At 36.1% G+C, this 24712-nt stretch overlaps 4 protein-coding genes and 1 long non-coding RNA gene across 5 annotated transcripts; 1 reads left to right on the top strand and 4 right to left on the bottom strand.

Moving 5' to 3' along the window:
• The first annotated feature begins 342 nt into the window (after window positions 1-342).
• On the top strand, window positions 343-2083 carry LOC125265651. Its single transcript, XR_007184312.1, has 3 exons — window positions 343-595; window positions 1246-1289; window positions 1453-2083. It is a non-coding gene; the product is annotated as an uncharacterized LOC125265651 (long non-coding RNA).
• A 10121-nt stretch (window positions 2084-12204) lies between these two features.
• On the bottom strand, window positions 12205-13195 carry LOC125265647 (histone H2B-like). Its single transcript, XM_048186009.1, has one exon. The coding sequence runs from the start codon at window positions 13158-13160 to the stop codon at window positions 12786-12788; it is 375 nt and encodes a 124-aa protein (XP_048041966.1). The 5' UTR covers window positions 13161-13195; the 3' UTR covers window positions 12205-12785.
• Window positions 13196-13671: 476 nt separating this feature from the next.
• On the bottom strand, window positions 13672-15056 carry LOC125265648 (histone H3-like). Its single transcript, XM_048186010.1, has 2 exons — window positions 14713-15056; window positions 13672-14230 (listed from the first exon to the last, which is right to left on the bottom strand). The coding sequence occupies exons 1-2, from the start codon at window positions 15039-15041 to the stop codon at window positions 13903-13905; spliced, it is 657 nt and encodes a 218-aa protein (XP_048041967.1). The 5' UTR covers window positions 15042-15056; the 3' UTR covers window positions 13672-13902.
• A 599-nt stretch (window positions 15057-15655) lies between these two features.
• LOC125265643 (histone H2A-like) lies at window positions 15656-16170 on the bottom strand. The gene has a single exon (XM_048186006.1). The coding sequence runs from the start codon at window positions 16126-16128 to the stop codon at window positions 15742-15744; it is 387 nt and encodes a 128-aa protein (XP_048041963.1). The 5' UTR covers window positions 16129-16170; the 3' UTR covers window positions 15656-15741.
• Window positions 16171-16483: 313 nt separating this feature from the next.
• LOC125265640 (histone H1-like) lies at window positions 16484-17452 on the bottom strand. Its single transcript, XM_048186003.1, has one exon. It carries the CDS (start codon window positions 17403-17405, stop codon window positions 16758-16760), a length of 648 nt encoding a protein of 215 aa, XP_048041960.1. The 5' UTR covers window positions 17406-17452; the 3' UTR covers window positions 16484-16757.
• Between the last annotated feature and the right edge of the window lie 7260 nt (window positions 17453-24712).

Here is a 24712-nt window from a genome sequence, read left to right as displayed (position 1 = left end):
AAGTTAGTTTTTTAAGGTTCAATTATAGTATTGGTACATAAGGTGTGTAGGCCTTCTATATATTATGCATTGTTTATTTTACTAATATTTTAACCTCAACTTACACATATGCTTATTTTGAAACCGCTGATTGGCCTTGACTTATTCTCCTCTAAATTTCCTGAACATATCTATTATTGATATGTACATTTTATGTTTTTCCAAATCGAGCTGCAAATGCGTAGCTTTGCTTGTGTTTGTGTGTGTGTGTGTGTGTGTGTGTGTGTGTGCGCGCGCGCGACGCAGATTCAAATTTGCCGCCGATTACTTTTCCGTTAGTCCCGCCCACAACAGTTCCCGGTCAGAGCCGTACAGTGATGGAAGGGCGAGCGTCGCGGGTAATTTGAATGTATTTCAGGGCAGGCTATGCTTTTGGGTCGTGAGATTAACAGTAGTGTAAAGCAATTGTAAAGAGCAGTCGTCGTGGGCAGGAGAATTTATTTGAACACATCCGTCTGTCCATTCTTCGGAACAGTGTGAGGAAAAACGAAAAACTAACACGTCCTTTCAGCGAGAAGACCACAGCGGACATCATACCAACCGATCACTGGCTGAGGTAAGAGTTAAATTCTACATGTGTGTGATATTTTATATCGTGTGGCTACACATTTATATTGTTTATAGTTTTGAAAAAGCTAATGTTAGTATTTCTAAACTGTGTTCAGACACATAACGTAAGGTAACTGCCGCTGCAGCAGGTATCTTTCAATTTTCCATTTTAAACCAAGAAAGATTAGTTATTTATAAAGTCCATTCAAGTGTTTATATCTTCGTTTAGATGTGATAGTACCGCCATTTTTTCAATCTCTTTTGATACACTGAACGATTAATGTGGCTAACTGCCACTCTGCAGCCTGTAGGCTACAACTCATACTATAGTATGATATATATAGGTCCAAGTTATACGTTACATGAAAGCAGATGAGAGTACAATATGAACAACATTATAAATTAAATATTCTGAGCGCATCTGCTTGCAAACACGAGTAGTATGCATATATTAGTGTTATAATAAATACTAATAATAGAAAAAATATTACATGACCTGAGTAAATTGTCAATACTGAATCATAAGATACATTGGATAGTTGGATATAAAAATTCCAGATCAAAGAACGTTGAGGATTTGCACTGTCTCAGGAAAACATATGCTGGCATGTTTGAATTAATGTATTAGCCAACTAATTTATTTCTTCATGATTTCAGGTCATGTGGAAAGACTGGAGATCTACAGCAGCATTGCAGTCCAGGTGTGGAAAGAGTACTATTCTTATACAACAAATTCTTTGTTTACATCTTTTCATGCTGCTGTTCTGTACAGTATTTTTTGTTGTAATTGTAACTAGAATCATTCAGAAACATGGCTTTTCCTATCACTGCTATCCTGACACACATCTCTACTTTTCATTCCAGCCAGATGATCAACCAGTAGCTGCTCGCATCTTAGCCTGCTTGATGGAAATTTCCGACTTTCACCTGGATGACCTTTACCTTCAATTCCACCTTGCCAAGACAGAAGTTCTCGTGGTTTCAGCCACCCATCCTTTGTGTTATAATCAATCAGTTAAACTTCACAGAACACAGTGCTAGAACTGCCTGATCTTGAAGATTTGCCCAGTACAACATTGGGAAGACCAGGCCATTCCTATCGGAAAATGCTACACAACAGAGCAACAACTGGCTCTCAAATACACCCTCCAGAAGCTTGCGCTCTGAAAGTGAACAGCATCTTGTGGTGCCATCCCAAAGGGGCACAAACTCACTTTAACTGACCTTTACTTGGACTGTCCCATGCTGGTGGAATAACCTGACTAACTCAAACCATTTTCAAGAGACTGCTAAAGATGCATTTTTTGTGTGTGAACAACTGTCCTGATGATACTATCTGATTAACTGAAAAAAATAATTTCTATGCATACTGTGCTAGACTAACTGGAAATTGTCATTGTACTTATTGTTGCATCCATTCCCAGGTGAAAAAAAAAAGTACATTTCTATAATCTACTTAAAGTGCTCTATTTTCGTGCACTAATTTTGTACTTAATATACTAACAATTCTTCTTTAGTACTTCTTAAGATAATCTTGAGAACATCTAAGTGTACTCAACTGTGCTATTTTGAGACAGCATGAAATATGAACTAAAATGTGCTTTTAATATACTATCTCTGTATTTAAAAAATATATTTAATTACCACTTGTAGTACACTATGGATTCAAATGAACTATGTAAGTACTATGTAAGTGGTATCTAAATATATTTTTTAAATACAGAGATAGTATATTAAAAGCACATTTTAGTTCATATTTCATTGTGTCTCAAAATAGCACAGTTGAGTACACTTAGATGATCTTAAGATTATCTTAAGAAGTACTAAAGATACATTTTTAGTATATTAAGTACAAAATTAGTGCACTAAAATAGAGCACTTTAAGTATATTATAGAAATGTACTTTTTTTCACCTGGGTTGTACTCCTTGTAGTCACTTTGGATAAAATGTAATCATATGTATAAATAACAGCAATATTACAGTATAAAAGTATACAGAAATTGTCTTTTAATGTAGATGTTCTATATACTAAGCTTGAATTTCCTATAATTTAAGTAACTTGACATACAATGTCTTATGTACAATGACTAATACCGTACATGTGCATGTTCCTTTGATTAAATGTATTTGGTACTATATTTTGTTAATTTAACAGAAATTGGTTTTTAATTTTATGCATTTCTAAGTAATTAATTTATAGATTGATTGTAGTTGTGAGTGGTTCTGTAAAAATAAAGATTAATACTGTAAAATGCAAACATTTGTTTTTGAATTTGTGCTAAGTGCATTTTTATAAATAATTTCTTAGTTATTGTACATGGAAAATCTATATTTTAAAAGTAAATAACTGTAGATGGACAGAGCAGCTTGATAAAATAACTCATAAAAACCTTCAATTTGCAGAGATTAACCTGAAAGTTAGTAATTTTCGATTTAATCTGACATAATTTATCCGTTTTTCACGGTTTAATAAATTATTATCAACAGTAATATACTGTAATTTAATGAATTTTGACTGTAAAGTCTGTTCTGTATTTTTACAGTTTTTGTATGTAATTTTGTGAAATGGTTATTTGCTGTAATTTAACGGAATCCGTCTGGAAACTCTGCTGCCAGACTTTTTACCGTTTTTTTACAGGATTTTTTTTTACAGTGTAGCATAATAAATGCTTGACTATTAAACTTCATCATCACACACAATGTACTGAGCAGAAGTCGAATCGGATTTTTACCAAATTACAGTACATCTGATCACATCTATACATTACATACTCTAATTGAAAAACATGTTAACCAAGATAAAGGTAAAATATATGCATGCTTTATCGACTTCAAACAAGCTTTTGACTCAATTTGGCACCAAGGACTATTTTAAAAAATGATTGAAAGTACCTTAGGGGGTAAAACCTATGACCTTATCAAATCAATGTACACTCAAAGTAAATGTGGCGTAAAAATCAGCACTAAACGTACAAGTCGCAGGAGCGTGGAGTGAGACAGGGCGGCTGCTTAAGCCCAACATTATTTAACATTTACATCAATGAACTGGCGAGCAGTCTGGAGCGATCTGCAGCCCCTGGCCTCACCCTACACAACTCACAGATCAGATGCCTGCTGTATGCAGATGATCTGGTTCTGCTGTCTCCCACTCAACATGGTTTACAGCAGAACCTGGACCTGCTGCAGCAATACTGCCAGACCTGGGCCCTGACGGTCAACCTGAATAAACAAATCCAATGTATGTGTCATTAAATTCTGGCAAAATTCAGTTGCTGTGCTGTCACAAATGTGCTTTTGTATACATCACCATATTTCATGTAGATTGACTTTGCAGCAGTTTATGAACATTTTTCTAAAAAAGGGAAGTCAATGAAAATTCCACAGACATTCTGTGAATCTTTGCTCTTGTATTGGTATTTTGAGGTTTGTGAAACTAAAGATGTAGAAAAAGCATAAATATTTGTACCAGTATAAATATATGGTTAAGACCACAGAGCAGAAGTCAAACCACAACTATGAGTTTAACTCATAACCTAAAGATACTCTCTGTCATTTTCTTACTAAAACAGCTGCTAAAGTTAACAGTGCACAAATGACAATACATCTTCAATCATGAGCTAAAAGAAGCATGAAAATGTAAGTGATGTGTTTTGCTATAATTTTTGAGTTAATGTCACTTTGTTAGAACTCTGGAAGTCTGTGAAGCCTTGGAAAGTAAGGCTCATCATGTAACTTCAGAATCGGTTCAATAAGCTTTCCGACTGTCAGTGAATGTACTCCATCAATATTCTGAGGATAGTGTTCAGAGTGTTCAAGTTGGGAGCTTGAGCCAGATAAGAAGTGAAGGTGTGAAAGCTATTTTTTTGATTCCTGTCTAGGTTAGGAATCCAGCAGACCTGCACACGGTGCTCAGTTGACCCACTATGCCAACAGTTTGAATCAGGGAGGAGTGGATACACTCCCAGTTTTTTCGAAATACGGGGGAAACAAAGAGCTGACCCCATTGTCAGTCGTGTGATATCCTTTGTTGACAGAAGAAGGAGACCATCATGAAGAGAGAGGGATAATAAGCTCGCCCTGGGATTGAGACTAATGAAACTCTGGGAAAAGTTGGAAGTCAAGGACAGTGTTCTCTACAGCAGATCCAAAGATATAGGGTGGGAAAAATCAGATACCAGCTTGTACTTCCTAATTCTCTACTGCCCTGAGAGGGACTGATGATGCAGGCCATCAAGAACAAAGTAGAACTCTCCGGTAGAACTCTCCACCTTTTGGGCTTGTATGGATGTGGATGTCAAAGGATATGTCGCTAACTGACTGTAAGAGCTATGTGGTCAGGGAGACGCAGGAACCTGAGGATAGAGCATCTCTTGAACCTATCAAGACAAGTGTGCCGCTGGAACACGTATAGATTTATGGTCTGCAAAAGGGTGACATGGGGAAAATGCTTGACGTTCTTGTGATTAACAGATCATTTTACAAAGTTAGCCCATGCACTTTTCCTCTGATCTTTTGATGTGGCCAGTTTTCCCACAATCATTTTGCATCTTTGAAATGGCATACCTGAGGGCTGTGATTTTTGCCATGACATCTATAACACTTCTTTCCTCTCTGATCAGAATGTGAACTTCCGAGTGTGAGTCATGCCATCTCAACTGCTGTGTCTTTCTCAGCTGTCTTCATACTCAATGTGATCTCAAACACACATGTAAAAGTCAGATTAGATTCTGCTAGACAACTGCTCCAGCCATTCTATATAAGCTGCCCAAGATATTCCAATAAGCGATATAATTTGAATAAAACTTTATCCTCATGTCCAATTTTTCTGTGATGTGTCTATTCAAAAGAATACATAGGCGTCTGTCTATTAGCAACAACTTTACTGTTTTACTTCCACCAACTGCATGCCCAAACACTTCCTAACATTCCACTACTGCTACGACATTTCAACTGTCTCAAATGCAAAATTGTAAGCATTTAATACATTGCAAGAATGTCATTACACGTCTGCTTGATCATTCTCCCATCAAATGGGGTTGAGCCACCTTTTTCCAACTGATGACCGATAGCTGCTTTGAGGCTGCAGATAGTCTACCTGAAAATTAATCTTACAGCAGTTTTATTCTGTATCAAATGTTCTGTATAAAATGAATAAATGTTAAAATTAGTAAATTTTTATGTTTGATATTAATCACATTTTGAAAGCATTTCATCATTACAATTCTCTGTAAACTATTAAAAGTTCCTGTTAAAGACACTCGGGGACAAATAACACTCTTAAATAATCTATTGACAGCAGTTTATAACAGGCCTATGTGAGATGTTTTTTGTTTGGTTTTTTTCTGACAGAGCAATGAGATTTCAGATGTTTCTCACAAACATGAACTTGATTGTCAGTAAAAGCTGAGCAGAGATGTCATTAATATCTGATAGTTTGAAACTATTAAATGTGAAGAACAGCAGGTTCATTGTGCCATTTTAAGAGAGCAGAATTTCAACAACTCTATGAATATGGCGAGACTGAGACATGAACACTCAGAAAGAATTCAAACAGCAATACATAGTTTAATCAGTAAATAACAGCATTAATTAATCTCTTCAATTAAACTATTTCTCACATTGACCATGTTCAAATAAACCACATGGAAAAAATTTAATTAAATGTATTTTTCAACACTGCATGGTGGGGGGAAAAAAATACCATGAGCTCATTTGAGTTTTTTTTTTTTTTTTAACTGACCTTGGAAAAACTTTTTCAATCACTTGACTTGACTTTCGATCACTTGATTAGTTGAAATATTCTTGACAATCAAGAGGGTTTTGTGACCCATACTTCTTACTCAACGTGACTTTATAGGTTTGACTAAAAGAAACAAAACCATCATGTAAGACAATATTGGAAGCGTATACAAGTTACAGTGGAAATCTGATCTGTGGTTTGTGATTCATGGATAAAAATGTGAATGTTAACATGATCATGTCTGTAAATCCCAGCACAAGTTTCACATCATCCTCTACAATAGCTGCAAGATCAACAATAGTGTTGCCTGATACTTAACAGCAATAAACACCCAGCAAGCAATTTTATGTCTAATAGACGTCTAATAGCCGTCAAAACATAGCCCGGCTGTCTAGGCTTAAACATGGCTAAATTTGGGCTGTCAGTGAAAATCTAATAGATGTCTAACCATAACCCAAAAATATACTAGTTATCAAATATACAGCTAATGAATGACTATCTATACATGTAATAGACAAAAAAATAGTGGGTAAAGGATTCTTTTCACTTAAAGGAGCTGTATGTAAGAAATCTATTTCAATTAATCATAAAATGGCCCTGATGTGTCACTAGACATTAAGAAATCATGTTCATTTCAAATACTTATATCACTGACAAAAGTAGTTTGGCCAGGATATTGTCATTTAAAAAGTGGACTTGCAGCCCTCAACTGATGTTGATGTTGTCATTTTGTGTTTTGGCCTGACGCGCCTCCCTCCACCTATCTACCAATCACGGAGTCAGTAGTGTTTCGGGATCCGTGTTGCCAGCTTTGCTGTAACCTACCCTAACTCCAGTCGGATAAAAATGTCTAATGTTACTAAATCAAAAAGACCTCGTTATAATTCAGAAATTCGACAAAGTCCGAAATAAAACCAGAATTTGTATTGGAGATGCTTTTGAAAGATGGAGACAGCTGAAAACGGAGAAGAATTTGAACACAGACGCCAACGTTGCTAATTTTCTCCTGGACAGGTAAGATTCATCTATGCTTGGCTAACTTGTACTTGATGTCAATGGACATTTCATATATTCATGACAGTCGAACAAAGTTATGCATGTTTGTGCAAAGTAACATAACGTTAGCTCACATGGACGTATGCTCTGTCATTATGCTGAGACGCTGAGGAAAACAACATTAGCACGCCCATTATGGCAATTTGAAACGTAATTGAGACAGTAGCCTAATGTTACCTAAGTAAAAATGATTCGTCATTTGTTCTTCGCGTATATCGTGGACTAAGTTACACATGCTGCAAGTTGACCTGTATGACCATTGCTAATGTAATTTAGTTACTCTAACAATATTTTCTGATGGAACTGAAAACAACCCTGTGATAGCCATTGGTGATATTGAATTTGTCCCGCGTTATAATTGCTGTGGCAAATGTTTTGGTTATTTGTTAGCCTACTTGTGACAAAAACTTTAGTACTTGTAAATCGATTTTTTTTTTTTTTTCGTATTGAAAAATAAGGAATTTTTATTTTGTTGTTTATTTTTGTTTGTTTTACTCATTTTTTTTTTTTTTTTTTTACTTATTTTTGTTTTTTTTTTCTCAGATTTTTTTTTAATTGTAATTGTATTTATATGTTCAAAACATTATATGTACTATGTTAGTGATGGTTTGGAAGCACTACAGTAGGTGCAATTCCAAGGAAAAATAACTTTTTCTAATGTCCATAACACTAATGAAAAGCACAGTGTAGCCTATGATGTGAAAAATTTGGGCCATTTGGAACGTTTTGTAGCCTACTTGTTTTTCAGCCAAAAATAATAGAATGTCATGTAATCTTTCACATCACATATTTTAGCGTTATGGACGTGTGCTGCAGGGTAAGTAAAAAAAATACAGCTGGCCACTTTCACTTATAGCATCAGCTAAATGAATAGCTGTATCTTTGATATTGGTTACACATAGTGACATAGGCTTGTGCTTGTACTTACATTAATGACAGATAAATAACGTTACAAGTTAGACTAACAGTTACCGTTCTGTCTGTCACGTACGAGCATAAATCTTTACGATTATACTGTCACATACGAGCATAAATCTTTACGATTATATTTAACTAATGACAATTAGTACATTTTTAAATACATAATTACTTATCAAAATATCTCTCATGGAGCATAAACAGAATTAACAGAAAAAAAAACTTACTGTGTACGTCTACGTCTGTACAAATACAATACAAATAAACATTAAAAAAATACAACTTAACATAATAAAAATATAAAACATTGACAAAAAAAAAGTTAGGCCTAAATAAAAAAGGTTAACAATGTTTTTTGGTTCATAAAACAACCTGATTAATTTTTGGTTCCATAAATTCCATGTTTTATGCAAAGCATTTTGAATTACCTTAAAAAATGTTGTTGAAATGTGCTATAGAAAATAAACTTGCCTTGCCAAATCAAAAACTCATATTTTCATAACATAATGATCAAAATATTAAAAGATATATGAGGCTTCTGTAACAAAAAAATAATAGGGTGCACAGGTTTCATGTTTACCCCCTTGTATTTAGATAATAGTGAGTTTTAAGGCACAAGGAAACACTACATGTGCATGTAGCATGTTAATCTAACCACGTTTTACCCGCTAAAATGTTCCTACGCATGATAACACATGATGTACATAAATAATGAACGCATGTCAAAATGAAAAACACAGATACTTACAAGACCAAAAGAAGGAAATTAGCTTGAACATTTGCTGTTGCTTGCTCTCCAACAGTTGTAAAATGCGGAAAAGTTTATCGCGAGATCTGGCAACAGTGATTGAGAGCTAACGTTCAAGTCTCGCGTTGCTAGTGGTCACGTCTCAGTAGAGCCACAGTTGCCATCTAGTGGTTGAGAATTGTAAATTTTTATGATTTTTACTTTAATAAAGCATAAAGAATACCCCAATATGTTTGCAGATATTTGGGAAACATGCCAAGTTCACCTACTTGTTTCTCAGAAAAACAATGCTACAGCCAGATATTCTACTTTGAAAATGTGCGTTCCGTGTCGGAATATCTGTTTTGTTTTGGTCTGTGCGAAATCTCGTGCTGCAGTTGATCCAATAGTATTTCGACATCACAGGTTGCTAGTTGGCGGAAAACGCTGCGTATTACAACCATGGAAACCAGCAAACGAACTGGGTCAGAGAATCAGGCAATAACGTCAGCTGTGCGTTCTCGCTCTCTTCTCTGTCACGGTGAAGTGACACACACCCACGCGCGGCGGCGCCTCCCCCCCCCCCCCCTCTCTCTCTCTCTCTCTCTCTCTCTCTCTCTCGTCTCATTCGCTCCGGTAAGTAGTGCTTGTATTGCGCATGAATTTTAGTCATTCCCGCAGGTTTCGCGGTCACACCAAAAGCGCGCGCACCACTGAGCGGTGGAGTGGACAAGCCACGAACAGAGACAGAAGTCAAACAGAGTCACAAGTAACCAAAATGAGTGGCTTACTGAGCTTAAACTGTCAAATACATACAAAAGTATGTCAAAACCAGCGGCACAGGCAATCTTGGTGAGTACACAGATAAACACTGTCAATTTTTAATCGTTAAATAGCTAAGAAAGTGAACTCATGTTGTGTGTAACGGTATTGGGTCCGTTGAACACCGTTCATAGACTCTTAAAGGGACAACAGTCCAATATTCCTGCTGCTGTCTGTCATGTTAATCAAAGAACAAAAGACAAAAAAAAATCACTTTCTTCTCTTGACTGAATACGTTGTATAACTTTAATGGTAAGAATTATTTGCAATAAAGACTACAGAAATTAAGGTAACCAATGCAAAATAACACAATGTGTTAATTTTACATTTGATTACTTTAATTTCTGTAGTATTTCTTACCTGAAATAAAAACCCAGTTAACCTGAAAAACTTTCATATTTCATGTTTCATAGCTCTCTTTATTCTATTGCATTTATTTGAGCTGTTTATATTTTATTACTGACTTTTATGTTTTTTTTTTTTAATGAAAATAAAACTCTGCATTGAAGAAAAGTAGATTTTTGTTTGTATATGTTGTCATTTATAGTTCTTAGAAAGAAAATCGGAATCGGCAAAAAATAGGGATCGGCCGATCACACTAACAAAAAATCGGAAATCGGAATCAGCCAAGAAAATTGCAATCGGTGCATCTCTACTAAAAAGCCTCTGAATCCATCTAAATATCTCTATGAACAACAGCATATCAAAACAGATAAATCAACTCATCAGCTTACAGTGTTTAAGTCTCCTCAGCTGTCATTGTCAATTGCGCTCCCTATTGTTGCTGGTGTGATACACACAAAGTATGTATACAATTGTGTTATTTTATTTTTCTCTGAAATCTGTATATAAGTTCAGTGATTACCTTATTTTTTGATGCAGTGTGCAAACTGTCAAATGTATATTGGTTTATATGGACAGAAAAAAAAGGACTCTTATTTTGATATTCTTGCCCGGGAGTCGCGAATGGACTGATGAACTGCGCATGCTTCCTCACACCAACAGAGGAGCTGTGAAGGAGCTGACGCGACTCTCTCTGTCTTTTTGTTTCATCCTGTTTTCACAGGGACAGTAATCTGTCTGACGGGTCTCCGGAGGCGGGGCCTGCAACACTGGCAACTATATGCTGTAAAAGCTGGCAACCCGCGTCTTTGAACGAGGGGGCGGGCCAAACAATATTTTGAATTTGGACTGCAGTACCTATTTTGAACTCTGGGTGTCATTATTACATAGAGCCCCTTTAACTTAAAATTAATTACAGTCATATATGTGTGTGGTGTATATAATTATAATTAATATATATACGGCTTGGCTATACCCTGATATATATATATATATATATATATATATATATACACAGTACAGTCTAAAAGTTTGGAACCACTAAGATTTTTAATGTTTTTAAAAGAAGTTTCGTCTGCTCACCAAGGCTACATTTATTTAATTAAAAATACAGTAAAAAACAGTAATATTGTGAAATATTATTACAATTTGAAAGCTGAAAAAGCTGAATTTTCAGCATCGTTACTCCAGTCTTCAGTGTCACATGATCCTTCAGAAATCATTCTAATATGCTGATTTGCTGCTCAATAAACATTTATGATTATTTTCAATGTTGAAAACAGTTGTGTACTTTTTTTTTTTTTTCAGGATTCCTTGATGAATAGAAAGTTAAAAAGAACAGCATTTATCTGAAATACAAAGCTTCTGTAGCATTATACACTACCGTTCAAAAGTTTGGGGTCAGTAAGAATTTTTATTTTTATTTTTTTGAAAGAAATTAAAGAAATGAATACTTTTATTCAGCAAGGATGCATTAAATCAATCAAAAGTGGCAGTAAATACATTTATAATGTTACAAAAGATTAGATTTCAGATAAACACTGTTCTTTTGAACTTTCTATTCATCAAATAATCCTGAAAAAAAATATTGTACACAAATATTTTGTACAATTGTACACATTAAATGTTTCTTGAGCAGCTGATCAGCATATTAGAATGATTTCTGAAGGATCATGTGACACTGAAGACTGGAGTAATGATGCTGAAAATTCAGCTTTGCCATCACAGGAATAAATTACTTTGTGAAATATATTCAAATAGAAAACAGTTATTTTAAATTGTAATAATATTTCACAATATTATTGTTTTTTACTGTATTTTTAATTAAATAATGTAGCCTTGGTGAGCAGACGAAACTTCTTTTAAAAACATTAAATCTTAGTGGTTCCAACTTTTGGACTGTACTGTGTGTATATATATATATATATATATATATATATATATATATATATATATATATATCGTAGAATGTGTAAGATTGTGTGACAGCAAAAATATGCTGTTTCAAATGTATACTTGCATTTATATATATATAGACCATGTCATGAAATGCCACTTATATCTTCTAGAAATCATTGACATTGCTATTGACATGATGAGATATCAACCATCTAAAGCACTTCCTGTCCAAAAACTACAACAAATCAGGATTGACTATAGGTGCACTACAAATAGCCGGTCTGACTACGAGCTAAATCATGGCTACGCACAACCTACGAAATATAACATGTCAAAGATATGAAACCAAACACCTTGTAGTTGTAATCACGGTTGACTTTGATATAGGACTTTGTAATCACTGTTCACTTTTGATAATGCAATATCATACATATCGCAAGTTATTTAGGCAAAAACGACATGTAAACAAATGAATGATTATTTCGGCTAAAAGTGGGTTACACATAGCCGGACTATATCGGGTCTATAGTTAACCGAGACGGTGAAATGACGGCTATTGCTTGCTGGGCACCGACTTACTGACAAGAAATTTTTGCGTTTGGAGAACAGTGTAAGATCAGGACTCTTTTGAAAGATAATATGGATGGCTCTTAAAAGAGCCTTTGGGTTCGCTGATCAGATGAGATGTCACTTTACTTTGAGCTGGTGTATTTGGTCACAGCCTTTGTGCCCTCAGACACGGCGTGTTTGGCCAGTTCCCCAGGCAGCAGAAGACGCACGGCGGTCTGGATTTCTCTTGATGTGATGGTGGAGCGCTTGTTGTAGTGAGCAAGACGAGACGCTTCACCGGCGATGCGCTCGAAGATGTCATTGACGAATGAGTTCATGATTCCCATCGCCTTGGAAGAGATTCCGGTGTCGGGATGAACCTGCTTCAGAACTTTGTAAACATAGATAGCGTAGCTCTCCTTCCTGGACCTCTTGCGCTTCTTCCCACTCTTCCCAGCGGTTTTGGTGACGGCCTTCTTCGAGCCCTTCTTGGGGGCAGACTTTGCTGGTTCAGGCATGATGCTTCGTTCAGAAACACTCAAAGAACAATAAAACTCTAGTACCAGAGGTGGGTTATTATACACTGCCCTATGCTAATTTCAAAAGGGAAGAATGGCCTTCTGTGATTGTGAGTCTTTGTGGACCAACCCATAGAACGATTTCATTGGTCACATTAAACGTTCCTTGCCATGTAGGCGAGCCAATCAGAAGCTTTAAATGTTAACCACGCCCATCGACACCTACCATCCCCCACATCTGACTCCGTTCCTTTGTTTCTTTTCTCGTATTTTTAGGAATTGACAAGTAAAATATTGTGAATAATTTCAGGTCTTTGATTACGTACGCTGAGGATTCAATATTAATTTAACGTTTGGAAACAAACAATGTATTATTTATTACTCAATGTAGAGGTCACTATTCACTATAATTTAAAAAGGGACATACTGGACTTTGAAAGACAAGCATATACGAATGCAAAAACAAGCGTTAGTAAACTACACTCAAAAAAAAAATCACAATGACCGAGACTCTTTAAAATGTAGTGTTTATTTAACAGTAAGTAAAATAGTGAGAATACGGCAAAATAGTTTACTTCTAATTATTTCAGAAATCACATGAGGTAAAGTTTAAAGCAAACACTATGAATTCACTATATCAGAAAATCTGATTTTATCATCTAGAAATTTGACCTTTGCGTAAAAATGTGGGTGGCTCTTAAAAGAGCCGTTGGATTTTTTTTATTTTTTTTTTGTGAGTCACTTAACCTCCGAATCCGTACAGGGTGCGTCCCTGTCGTTTCAGAGCGTACACAACATCCATGGCGGTGACGGTCTTTCTTTTGGCGTGTTCAGTGTAGGTAACAGCATCACGAATGACGTTCTCCAGAAACACCTTCAACACACCGCGAGTCTCTTCATAGATCAGGCCAGAAATACGCTTGACTCCGCCACGGCGAGCAAGACGACGAATAGCGGGTTTAGTGATTCCCTGGATATTATCACGAAGAACCTTTCGGTGACGCTTAGCGCCTCCTTTTCCGAGTCCTTTACCACCTTTTCCTCTTCCAGACATGACTGCAGATACTATTCTTCAGTTCACAACAACCGAGTAATGAAAAACGTTGCAGAAGAGTTGTTTATAGTCAGCTAGCGGACCTAGTTGGAACCACATTCATGGGCGGTTCCAGTTGTCGTCATCCGTTACGTCTTTCAAAGTCCAGTTCTGTCTTGATTGTGGAAATAGGGTTTAAGTAATATTGGTAAACATATGCATATAATATAATTAATGCTAAACAACACTTAAAGAAGCATTTACTTAATTTGTTTTTAGATTAGAAGAAAAAAAAAACACTTTATTCAGAAGACCGCCGTGGCATTTATATGTTCATATTTTTTTTTTTTTTTTTTTAATGGAAATCATCTTTTGTAGTTTTGAAGTGGCTCTTAAAAGAGCCTTTGGGGGTTTTTATGACTGATGCAGCTGTGGATTTAAGCGCGCTCTCCGCGAATGCGGCGGGCCAGCTGAATGTCTTTGGGCATGATGGTGACTCTCTTGGCGTGGATAGCGCACAAGTTGGTGTCTTCAAACAGACCGACCAAATAAGCCTCACTAGCCTCCTGCAGGGCCATGACAGCCGAGCTCTGGAAGCGAAGATCAGTCTTGAAATCTTGAGCGATTTCTCTGACCAGACGCTGGAATGGCAGTTTACGAATCAGCAGTTCAGTGGATTTCTGGTAACGGCGAATCTCTCTCAGTGCCACGGTACCGGGCCTGTAACGATGGGGCTTCTTGACGCCACCGGTAGCTGGTGCGCTCTTACGAGCAGCTTTAGTAGCTAGCTGCTTCCTCGGGGCTTTTCCTCCGGTGGACTTACGAGCGGTCTGTTTGGTTCTTGCCATTGTATCAAACGAGCTCTACTGCTTAGAATAAAACCAACGTATGAACAGTTCACTGGCTCACAGTGCTTATTTAAAGCACAGGGCTGCCATGCGCTCATTGGACGGCTTACTTCAGAGGCATTCGATTGGTTATTGCCTATAGTAGTTGGCCAATGGCTGTGCGCCACCTGTTTTCAAACAAGAGATGACAGCTTGTTTCCCGCCCAAACGTTCTTGTTTCTCTTTGTATGCGTAGATACTTATCACCACGTTAAATATTTAAGATTTTATTTTTTTTGTGTTTAAATTATATACAATTATACCAGTTTAATTCTTTTTAGCCATGCTAGTAAATCTATACGCACTTTTCAAAATACACAAATCCAAATACAAGAAGAAAACAGCAAGGATCATGTGTATTTTCAGTGAAACTTATGAATAGAACGTCAAATAAAGTAGTTTACATAAACTTCAATCTGGCAAAAAGGTTAAGGCTGTTGAATACAAGAAACGTAGACTCATTAACATCCATCTGTTTTTTTTTTTTTTTTACTAGACTAAATAAAAATAAAAATAAATGACGATAAATAAATGAAAATAAAAAAAAAATAAATAAATAAAAAAAATCAAATAAAGATACAATGAATGTAATTTACTCTCACGGGGAGAAATTGGGTGGCTCTTAAAAGAGCCTTTTGTTTAAGGAGAACCTCCAGTCAGTTTATTTGGTCTTCGCTGGCTTCTCGGTCTTCTTGGGCAGCAGCACGGCCTGAATGTTGGGCAGCACACCACCCTGAGCGATGGTCACACCACCCAGAAGCTTATTCAACTCCTCGTCATTGCGTACCGCCAGCTGCAGGTGACGAGGAATGATACGGGTCTTCTTATTGTCGCGAGCGGCGTTTCCAGCCAACTCCAGGATCTCAGCAGTGAGATACTCGAGTACAGCGGCCAAATAAACCGGAGCACCGGCACCAACACGCTGAGCATAGTTGCCTTTGCGGAGAAGCCTGTGAACACGGCCGACGGGGAACTGCAGTCCCGCCCTGGAAGAGCGACTCTTGGCCTTGGCGCGAGCCTTTCCACCGGTTTTCCCTCGTCCACTCATTGCAGTTTTAAGTTTATTTTCGACTACCAAAAATAACAATGACAATGCTGTGGGCAGTTGTGAGATGACTTTTAAAAGAAAGCGTGCCAGTCTCCTATTGGCTGAAGTCTGAACACATTCCCAGCCAATCAGTGAACTTCCCTCCAAACACCAAACCCAACCCCCTTTTTGTTAATAACATCCTTCATGTCACATTAAAACGGCATTATATATATTATAAATATTATAATGCCGCTTAGCTTCCTTTTAATGTGTTTTCTTGAAACTTTTTTCATTTTTTTATTTCTTGTCCATTACCTTATTGTGTAGTTTTAATTAATAAATAATAATAGTGATTAAAAGTTAAACATGTTGGTCATAAAGTAGAATAGTTTAATATTTTACTGGTATAAAAACGTAAACATACTAGAGAAACTTCACTTCATCAATAACATCAACATACATTAATGCATTTGCAAAACATGAACATTTCAAGCCCATTAATTTGCTTTTTGCTTTCACTTGTAATAGGAAAGACAATTACACTTTAATTGAACAGTCGACCGATGAAATAATGCTCTTTACTATGAATTAGTGGGTGGCTCTTAAAAGAGCCTTTTTGATAAAACACATGGGGTAAAGGGCTGAGTTTATTTCTTTTTTGCTGCTGTCTTTTTAGGCTTGGCTGCTTTAGGTTTCGCCGTTTTGGGTTTGGCTGCCTTTACCTTTTTAGGGCTCTTGGCTGCTTTTTTAGGAGTTGCTGCTTTCTTAGGAGTCGCTGGTTTCTTTGCTTTCTTGGGGCTCTTTGTTGCCTTTTTAGCGGCTGGTTTCTTCGCCTTCTTCGGTGATTTTTTAGCGGCGGCATTCTTTGCTGCTGCAGTTTTGGGTTTCTTTGCAGCTGCAGTTTTGGGCTTCTTAGCGGCAGCAGGTTTCTTGGATGCGGGTTTCTTGGCTTTAGGAGCAGCTTTCTTAGCAGGTTTTGTCTTGGTCTCGGCCTGCTTCTTGTTGAGCTTGAAGGAGCCAGAGGCGCCGGTCCCTTTGGTCTGGACCAGGGTACCTTTAGATACCAGACTCTTAACGGCAATCTTGACGCGGGAGTTGTTCTTCTCCACATCGTAGCCACCGGCAGCGAGCGCTTTCTTCAGGGCAGCGAGGGACACACCGCTCCTCTCCTTAGATGCGGACACAGTCTTGACAATCAGCTCACCGACGCTTGGGCCTGTTCTCTTGCGTTTAACTGCTGATTTCTTCTTGGCCGCTTTGGTCGCGGCAGCTGCTGGAGCGGTTTCTTCTGCCATGATTTCTCGGAGCAAATCTGGACTCACACAAACTGACTAATAATGAGCCGCTGCTGGGCAGAGCTGCGCATTTAACCACAGCATGAGAACCACGTAGACTCAACTTTCCCTGCTCTCTCTGAGCTCCTTCAGAAGGAGACGGTGCTTGTGTTTTCTCCGTTCATGTTTAAAGCAAAAACTGAAGTGGTAAAATATTTTTTTGAAGCAAAAACAACATATATATCGAGTAGAGGTATTGAACTTTACTTGGAGCCCAAAACACGTAACGAGTGAACCTTTATTTTAGCACCGTCAGATCAAATCCACGGCATATACGCGGTAAAGGAGAAGGTTGCTTATACATTTCACGTGGTTTATGAAAATAAATAGTGGTAAACGACTTGGTTTTTCCCCCATGTGTTGAATTAGCACTTTGACAATAGCTTTAATGAAAAGAAGATCGCCGAGGGACTTATGAAGTGTTTCATTCAGAAGTTGTTTTGGGCATATTGAAGCACACGCCACATCTGTCTGTGTAACTACTCTCCGGTCACTGCTGATTCTCACGTTCAATGCTTTATAGCTGCGGGATACTTTACCCAAAGGTTTTAGCTTTCAGTAACAGGTTTTGCACCCTGATACTGGGTAAATGTGAGAGTTTTGTCCATGTTTTATTTTTTTGTCTGATAACATTTGATTTGATATCTTTATGTGTGTGTATTCAAATAATAGTTGAATAGTTGATTTTGTAGTTTTGAGTGTGAGCAGATAAATGGCATAAAATATAACTCATTATTGTCTGGATTGATTGCAGTTTTGAACAGCTTTAGTATTATGAAAGTGATTGCTAGGTTAGAAAATGTATTAAATTTATTAATAAATATTTTACATATTTAACAGAACAAAGCATCATAATGCCATCTACATGTATATTTTATGGGTACACTTTACAATAAGGTCTCATTTGTTAACATTAGTTTATGTATTTTACTAACATAGCAATGAGCAATACATTTTCCAGTATTTATTAATAACTGTTGTTTATGTTAGTTAATAAATTACATTGGACTTTAAAATTTAAAGTTTAAATGTTGACTTATACGTGGAATATGGTGTTACATACAAAAACACTTTTGTGACAGCAAAGCAGTCTAAGATCTGATCATATTACAGACAGCATGTTTTCAATCAACTAAAAATGGATGGACAAAATGCAGAATTTGCCAGTATTAATGACAGATCCATTGGATTCCCTGTTTTTTCTATCAATCATTGTGTAAAAGTAAAACAAGCTGTATTTCAAATGTAATCAAAAGTGTGTTGGGTTATTATTTATATAGCCTACAGTATGTGCAAAAGTCTTATGCACATCAGTATTTTCACCCCCTGGTTTTAGCCATTATTTATATCTTTTGCTGTATATTTCAGTAGGAAATATCAGTTCCATATTTTAAAGAATCATTTTGCATTAATTGTAATAATCCGTGATATTTTTGTATGCACTGGAGTCTGACAACAGCCGGTGCTCCAAATCCGTCTGTGATTACATGAAGAAACAGATGAAACTGAGACAAACTAAATTCAGAAGAACTGTGGCCACATTAAGGTTGAACCACTGTAGTCACGTTGACTATTTTAACAATGTCTTTACTAACTCTGGACCTTGAATGACGGTATATGTTGCTTCCTCTTGGATTTCATCAAAAATATCTTAATTTGTGTTCTGAGGAACAAAGTATTACGGGTTTGGACACATGAGGGTAACAGAAATTTCATTTTTGGGTGAACTAACCCTTTAAACCACAAACTACACTTTAACCACAAAATAGCACAACAGCCACATTACCTGCATTGTTTTCCCCAATACTAAGAGTACCAGTACATTTCCCCCCTTAAAGGTGCTACAGAGGATGTTTTCGACGACTGAGAAACCAAAGACTGTTAGTGAGTTTTTGAAATGAGTGCATGCAACAACCCCCCTCCTTCACAGCTCATTTCAAGGGAACGCCTCCCAAAACTTGTGCACGAGTATTGGAACACGAGCGTTTGTTTACCACCGGCATTCGCTGTGTCGTGTTTGTGGATTCATTATGTCGGACTCACCGCAGGTAACTCATAATCTGCAGTTGTTACTCCTGACAAAAACATTGCATGTGGCGTCTGTGGAAAGTTACTGGAGCGCACACGTCTCTCACAAGGAACGTCATGGCAGTGATTGATAAGCCGGAGGGCCAATGTTGATTGATGTTTTTAAGGCATGAAATCAAAATTGACAATTCTTATTTTTTTATGGAATATTGTAGTATTTATTAGCAATAATTTATCGTGAACTTCATTATTTTTTTAAAATTCATGTGCCCTCAATCTTTAATCAAAATCACCCATTATATTTCCACTTTAACCACCCATCCACCTTCAAAACGATCATCGTCTCTTCCTGTCATGTATGGCGCAAGGGTGGAGCTATCAGGAATTGCAGTGAGGTTAAATGCTGTGCCTTTATAGAGATTAATGCATTAACCACCGTGATGCACATTGGGGTGTACTAAACATAAAGGAACCTGCGACACCCTCAGTCAGTCGGGCTGCGTTCCATGGAGCAGAGCAAGCAACCAGAGCATTTTTAATTCATTCTTATGGAAGTTGAGCGTCACTTAATTTACGCGCGGCTCACTTCCATAGGGATGAACCGAAAACACTCGCTCTTTTAACCGTTGCTCCGCGCCAACGGACACGCACCATATCAGTCAGCTCTCTCGCTGTTTAGTGCCGTTAACCGTCCTCGTCATCCTCATACAGTCTATAAGTAACGTGAGTGCACGGAGTAATTCATATCTGCTCCATTTTGTAGCACCCCAACTTTAAATTCCCGAAGGACAAAATCAAGTCCCGCCCTCTCATTTCAATGCCGTTTCATTGGATAACGTCACAGTACAGAAGAAAAGACAATCGCAACTTCCGTTTCATGCCGACTTTAAGGCCCTGCCGCGTGCACAGATGATGTATATTAATATTATTCCTTTCAGTGCACTAATAAATAGCTTTTATCAGTTAGTAAAGACATTTCAAGTAATATTGCAAAAATGTATAAAACAAAACATCCTCTGTAGCACCTTTAAATATTAAAATTTAATTACTTGCACTTCACCGACTGCAGTCATGTCCTCATCTCCTGTGATTTACTTGCTGCTATATCCTTGCATTCACCTAAAGTAGCCTTGTTGACAAGTTTGGGTGAGTATTAGCAAAGAGAATAACACTTAAAGGGACTTTGGTATTAGTAAAGGCAAAATATAGTACATACAAAGCCCTGTAGATGGCGATATTGCTTATTTTGTAGCAAAAATAAACTGCTCAGAAGTATGTAGGATCAAACCTGCAGAAATTAAAAATGAATAAATAAATGAATGAATGAATAAATATATAAATGAATAAATAGATAAATAGGTAAATAAGTGTGATAATAGGAAAATAAATAAATGAATAAACGACTTGATAAAATAAATATGATTCATTTTTAATAAAATTCACCCCCCCCCCCCCAATTTATTATTTTCTGCTTTTGTTTTAATTATTTCTATTTTATTTATTTATTCTTTTATTTATTTTTCCATTTATTTTATATTTACTTATTTATGCATTCATTTATTTTGATATTTATTTATTCCAATATGTATTTAATTACAGATTTATTTATTTTAACATTTATTTATTTCACAGAAAAGTTAGGTGCCATGCAAAATGAAACAAGTATTTGTATTATGGAGGACCAAACCTATATAAATAAAAAATAAATAAATACATGAATGAATAAATAGGTAAATAAATGTGATAATAGGAAAATAAATAAATGTATAAATTACTTGATAAAATAATCCTCTAAATTTATTATTTTCTGTTTATACATTTAAAAAAAAAAAATTTAACTTTTATTTTTTATTTATTTTTATATTTATATAGGCCTATCAGATGCAATTAACTAATCATCTAATACTATTAAATATTAAGTGTCTGTATGAAATGTATTCTTTTATCAATTTTTAGGGCTTTTTTTTATTTTATTTTTTTTTTATGGATAAGTCAGCTAAACAGAGACTAATAAACTACTATTATTCCTTTTAATTATACAAATACCTCATTAAAAGGTCTACAAAAACTCATCAGAGATCAGGTAAGAGACACTGGTATGCTCGGCATGGCTTGCTTTACTTTGGATCGGTTTGCAGTTTAGTCCCGCTTGGGTGATTATAGACTGATCATTGTGCCGCCACCTTGTCTTCTGACCATAATTTCTTTTTTCCCAACCACGTTCCTGGAGTAAAATGTTTGAGTAAAATGCACTTGAAACAGAATATGCAAAGTAAATTTCAACCAAGTAGAAATTACTCAACAAATGTATAGCCAAGTTTGTTACTTCAAGATCTTCTTTTGAGTAGGCTAATTAGCAGTTAAATCCAGCGAGTCTCTGACAGCTTTGTGCACCTCAACATATGGATCCGCACATGACCCTACAATACACAACAAACAACTTTGGTTACATATTATTATAAAATGTCATATTTTTCACATTCAACATATAAGGGTGACAGATAAATGAACGACCAAAAGAACCCCACAGCTTTTGAGTTGTGAGTTTATCACCACAGACCCTCTCACACTTCTCACTAATTTACTCTTATCTTCTTGAGAATGGCACGACAGCACAGTCAGGCTATTTCTCTGACATGCGTAGCCATAGGTGAACTTATGTCTACACAGAAGAAATCCCATAGTCTCTCCCCCGGTACAGTTTGTGTCGAGCCATGCATTAGTTAGTCTGGTTGTTTGTTTGCAGAGAAAACTTTTAAATGTTGTTGCAATAAACATGTTGAGAATCTGTACAACTACAGCTAAGGAAGACTAGAGCCATTTTCACATTTTTCTACTTTCAATATTAAATAAAAAAATGACTGAACGAATGATACACAGATTCTCTTAGCAGCCTGAAAACAATAGCTTTATGAAATGGATTATAAAGCCTCAAAACCGAGCCAAGACCACTTCCTTTTACAAACAAGTTCCCTTTACAAACACTGGCTTGAGGTTTCCTGAGCTGAGCTTTTGTCTTTTCTCAGAGATGAAACACTGATAAGATTTAAAGACAACATGCATGATCATTTGCCACTAAATAAAGTTTAAAAGTAAATCACTTTTTTTTTTTAAAAATGCATTCCAGTAAACACATTTAGTTACATAGGCCTATTTAATAAACTAAAACATATATTTCATCTATTTTAAGGTACTATGTCTACAGTGCGAGCATTTCGCTCACTTTTTTGCTGAAAATAACTGCGACCCCCGGAGGACGCAGCCTCTGAATGAGATGCAGATTCGAACAGTAACAAAGGCGTCAGTTTTACCGTATCAAATCCAGCGCGAGTCCTTGTCTTTTGGAAGTGCATGCAAAGTGGATTTTCTTTTTTTTTCTCAGTCTTCCAGTCTCACTGTTTGAAGGGGGGTCAAAATAGATGTTGTTCGTGAGCAACCGGCTGCCATTACGCAAATTTTTACATTGTTATGTAGGTTTGTAACAGGAAGTGAGACTGTAATTGCTGAAGACTCATTTCGGCAGTTCAGAATCAATTCATTCTTTAAGGCAAAAATTACTTTTTTATCCTGCACTTTGATCTTTAAAACAATGTGACAAAAACACACGCAAGTTCAACCTAAATGTTTAATGTCATGATTGTTACCATCTATTTGCATTAGTTTATATTAGCTGGTCGCTTTTATCGATTCGTTATACAGCAAAGTTGCATAATTAAAACTAGTGTCATGAGAAAGCTAACTGTATTGTCATGCAGCATAAACAAATCAGAAATGCATTCGAATTTCAGTTCTCTTTTATCATCACTGTAATACAATACAAATCTTACTTAATTTTTTACATATTTCTAAATTTAAAATAATTATATTTCAAAACATTTGTACAACATTATTTACCAATGAGCTGCATTAAGCAGTCTATGTAAATGTGTCTAAAAACCATTCAGATGGAGCTTCTGTGCCACCTCTGCAGTGCAAAGATTTTTGATGATTTATTTTGATAGGTAACAACCTGATTGGGTCTTATTGTTCTAACTGAATTTATTATTTAACATTCAAAAAGAATTTTTCTATTTTAATTTAAGAAATTGATGAAATATAATGCATACATTTAATAAGATCATGGAAAAAAAGCTCTTATAATGGTAAAAAGCCTGTGGAAATTAATTTAGGGGTAAATATTGCCGGTAATAGGAAAGTTAGTGTCTGTTATTGATCAGAAAGTGCTCCTAAATTTTTGACTGTGCTCCTAATTTTTTTTTTTTTATTAGTAGCACAAGTGTTACCGTAGAGCCCTGCATAAGACACATATAAACCTATGCATATATATATGAAACCAAGATATTTGGATATTTGCATATTTGGAACCAAGAGGAGTTTTCCAGATGCATGTTAATTCTCTATATAAATCAAATACAAATGGGAATTAACATCTATCTGAAAATATCCTCTTGGTTCCAAATATGCATCTAGTTTCATATGCATAGGTTTATATGTGTCTTATGACATAGTACCTTTAAATAAATGAAATATGTAAATATGTTTCTGTTTATTAAATAGGTTTAACTAAATATGTTTAAATTAAAAAAAAAAAAAAAAAAAAAAAATGTACAGCCTGTTGTACAGACTCTTGAAAGATGTTCATGTCCGGACATTTAGACAACAGACTGAGGCTTCTGAGACTGAAGAGAGAAAGGGACTTCCTTATTTCTCACACAGAGTTACTTATTCGTGTCTCTCAGTTGGTGCACTTTTGACCACAGCTCTGTGGCTGACACTAACAATTGTGTGAGACAAATAACAATACAAGAGACATTTAAAGAGGAAGACAACAACAGCCCATATACCCCTTAGGCCTATTATTTTGCCTGTCTCTTGTTTTGTTGATTGTTATTACACCCCCAGGGTTTGGGGTATCCAGTATATGCAATCCATAGGGCTGCTGCACGAGAGGGGGTGCCATTGTGCCAAAAATCATAATTTGAAAATCTCCTTTAATAAAACTTTTTAAATAATCAAAAGTTATTTGTTAAATTGTGAAAGAAAACATCTTAATTTCACGTGGGTTTAGCATTTTAAATGAGTGAAAAAAAAGTATTTTATTAGCCTATCAATATCAAAAATCAAAATTACTTTAATAAGTCTATGACCACAAATGGATAGAGGTGGGAGGCGTTCTGGGGTACAGAACAGAAAAAGAAACAGGGGAAATGATGAGCTTAAAGGATTAGTTCACCCAAAAA

The sequence above is a fragment of the Megalobrama amblycephala genome, linkage group LG3, assembly GCF_018812025.1.
Source record: "Megalobrama amblycephala isolate DHTTF-2021 linkage group LG3, ASM1881202v1, whole genome shotgun sequence".
Taxonomy (NCBI): domain Eukaryota; kingdom Metazoa; phylum Chordata; class Actinopteri; order Cypriniformes; family Xenocyprididae; genus Megalobrama; species Megalobrama amblycephala.
This window is presented reverse-complemented; position numbering and strand designations above follow the sequence as displayed.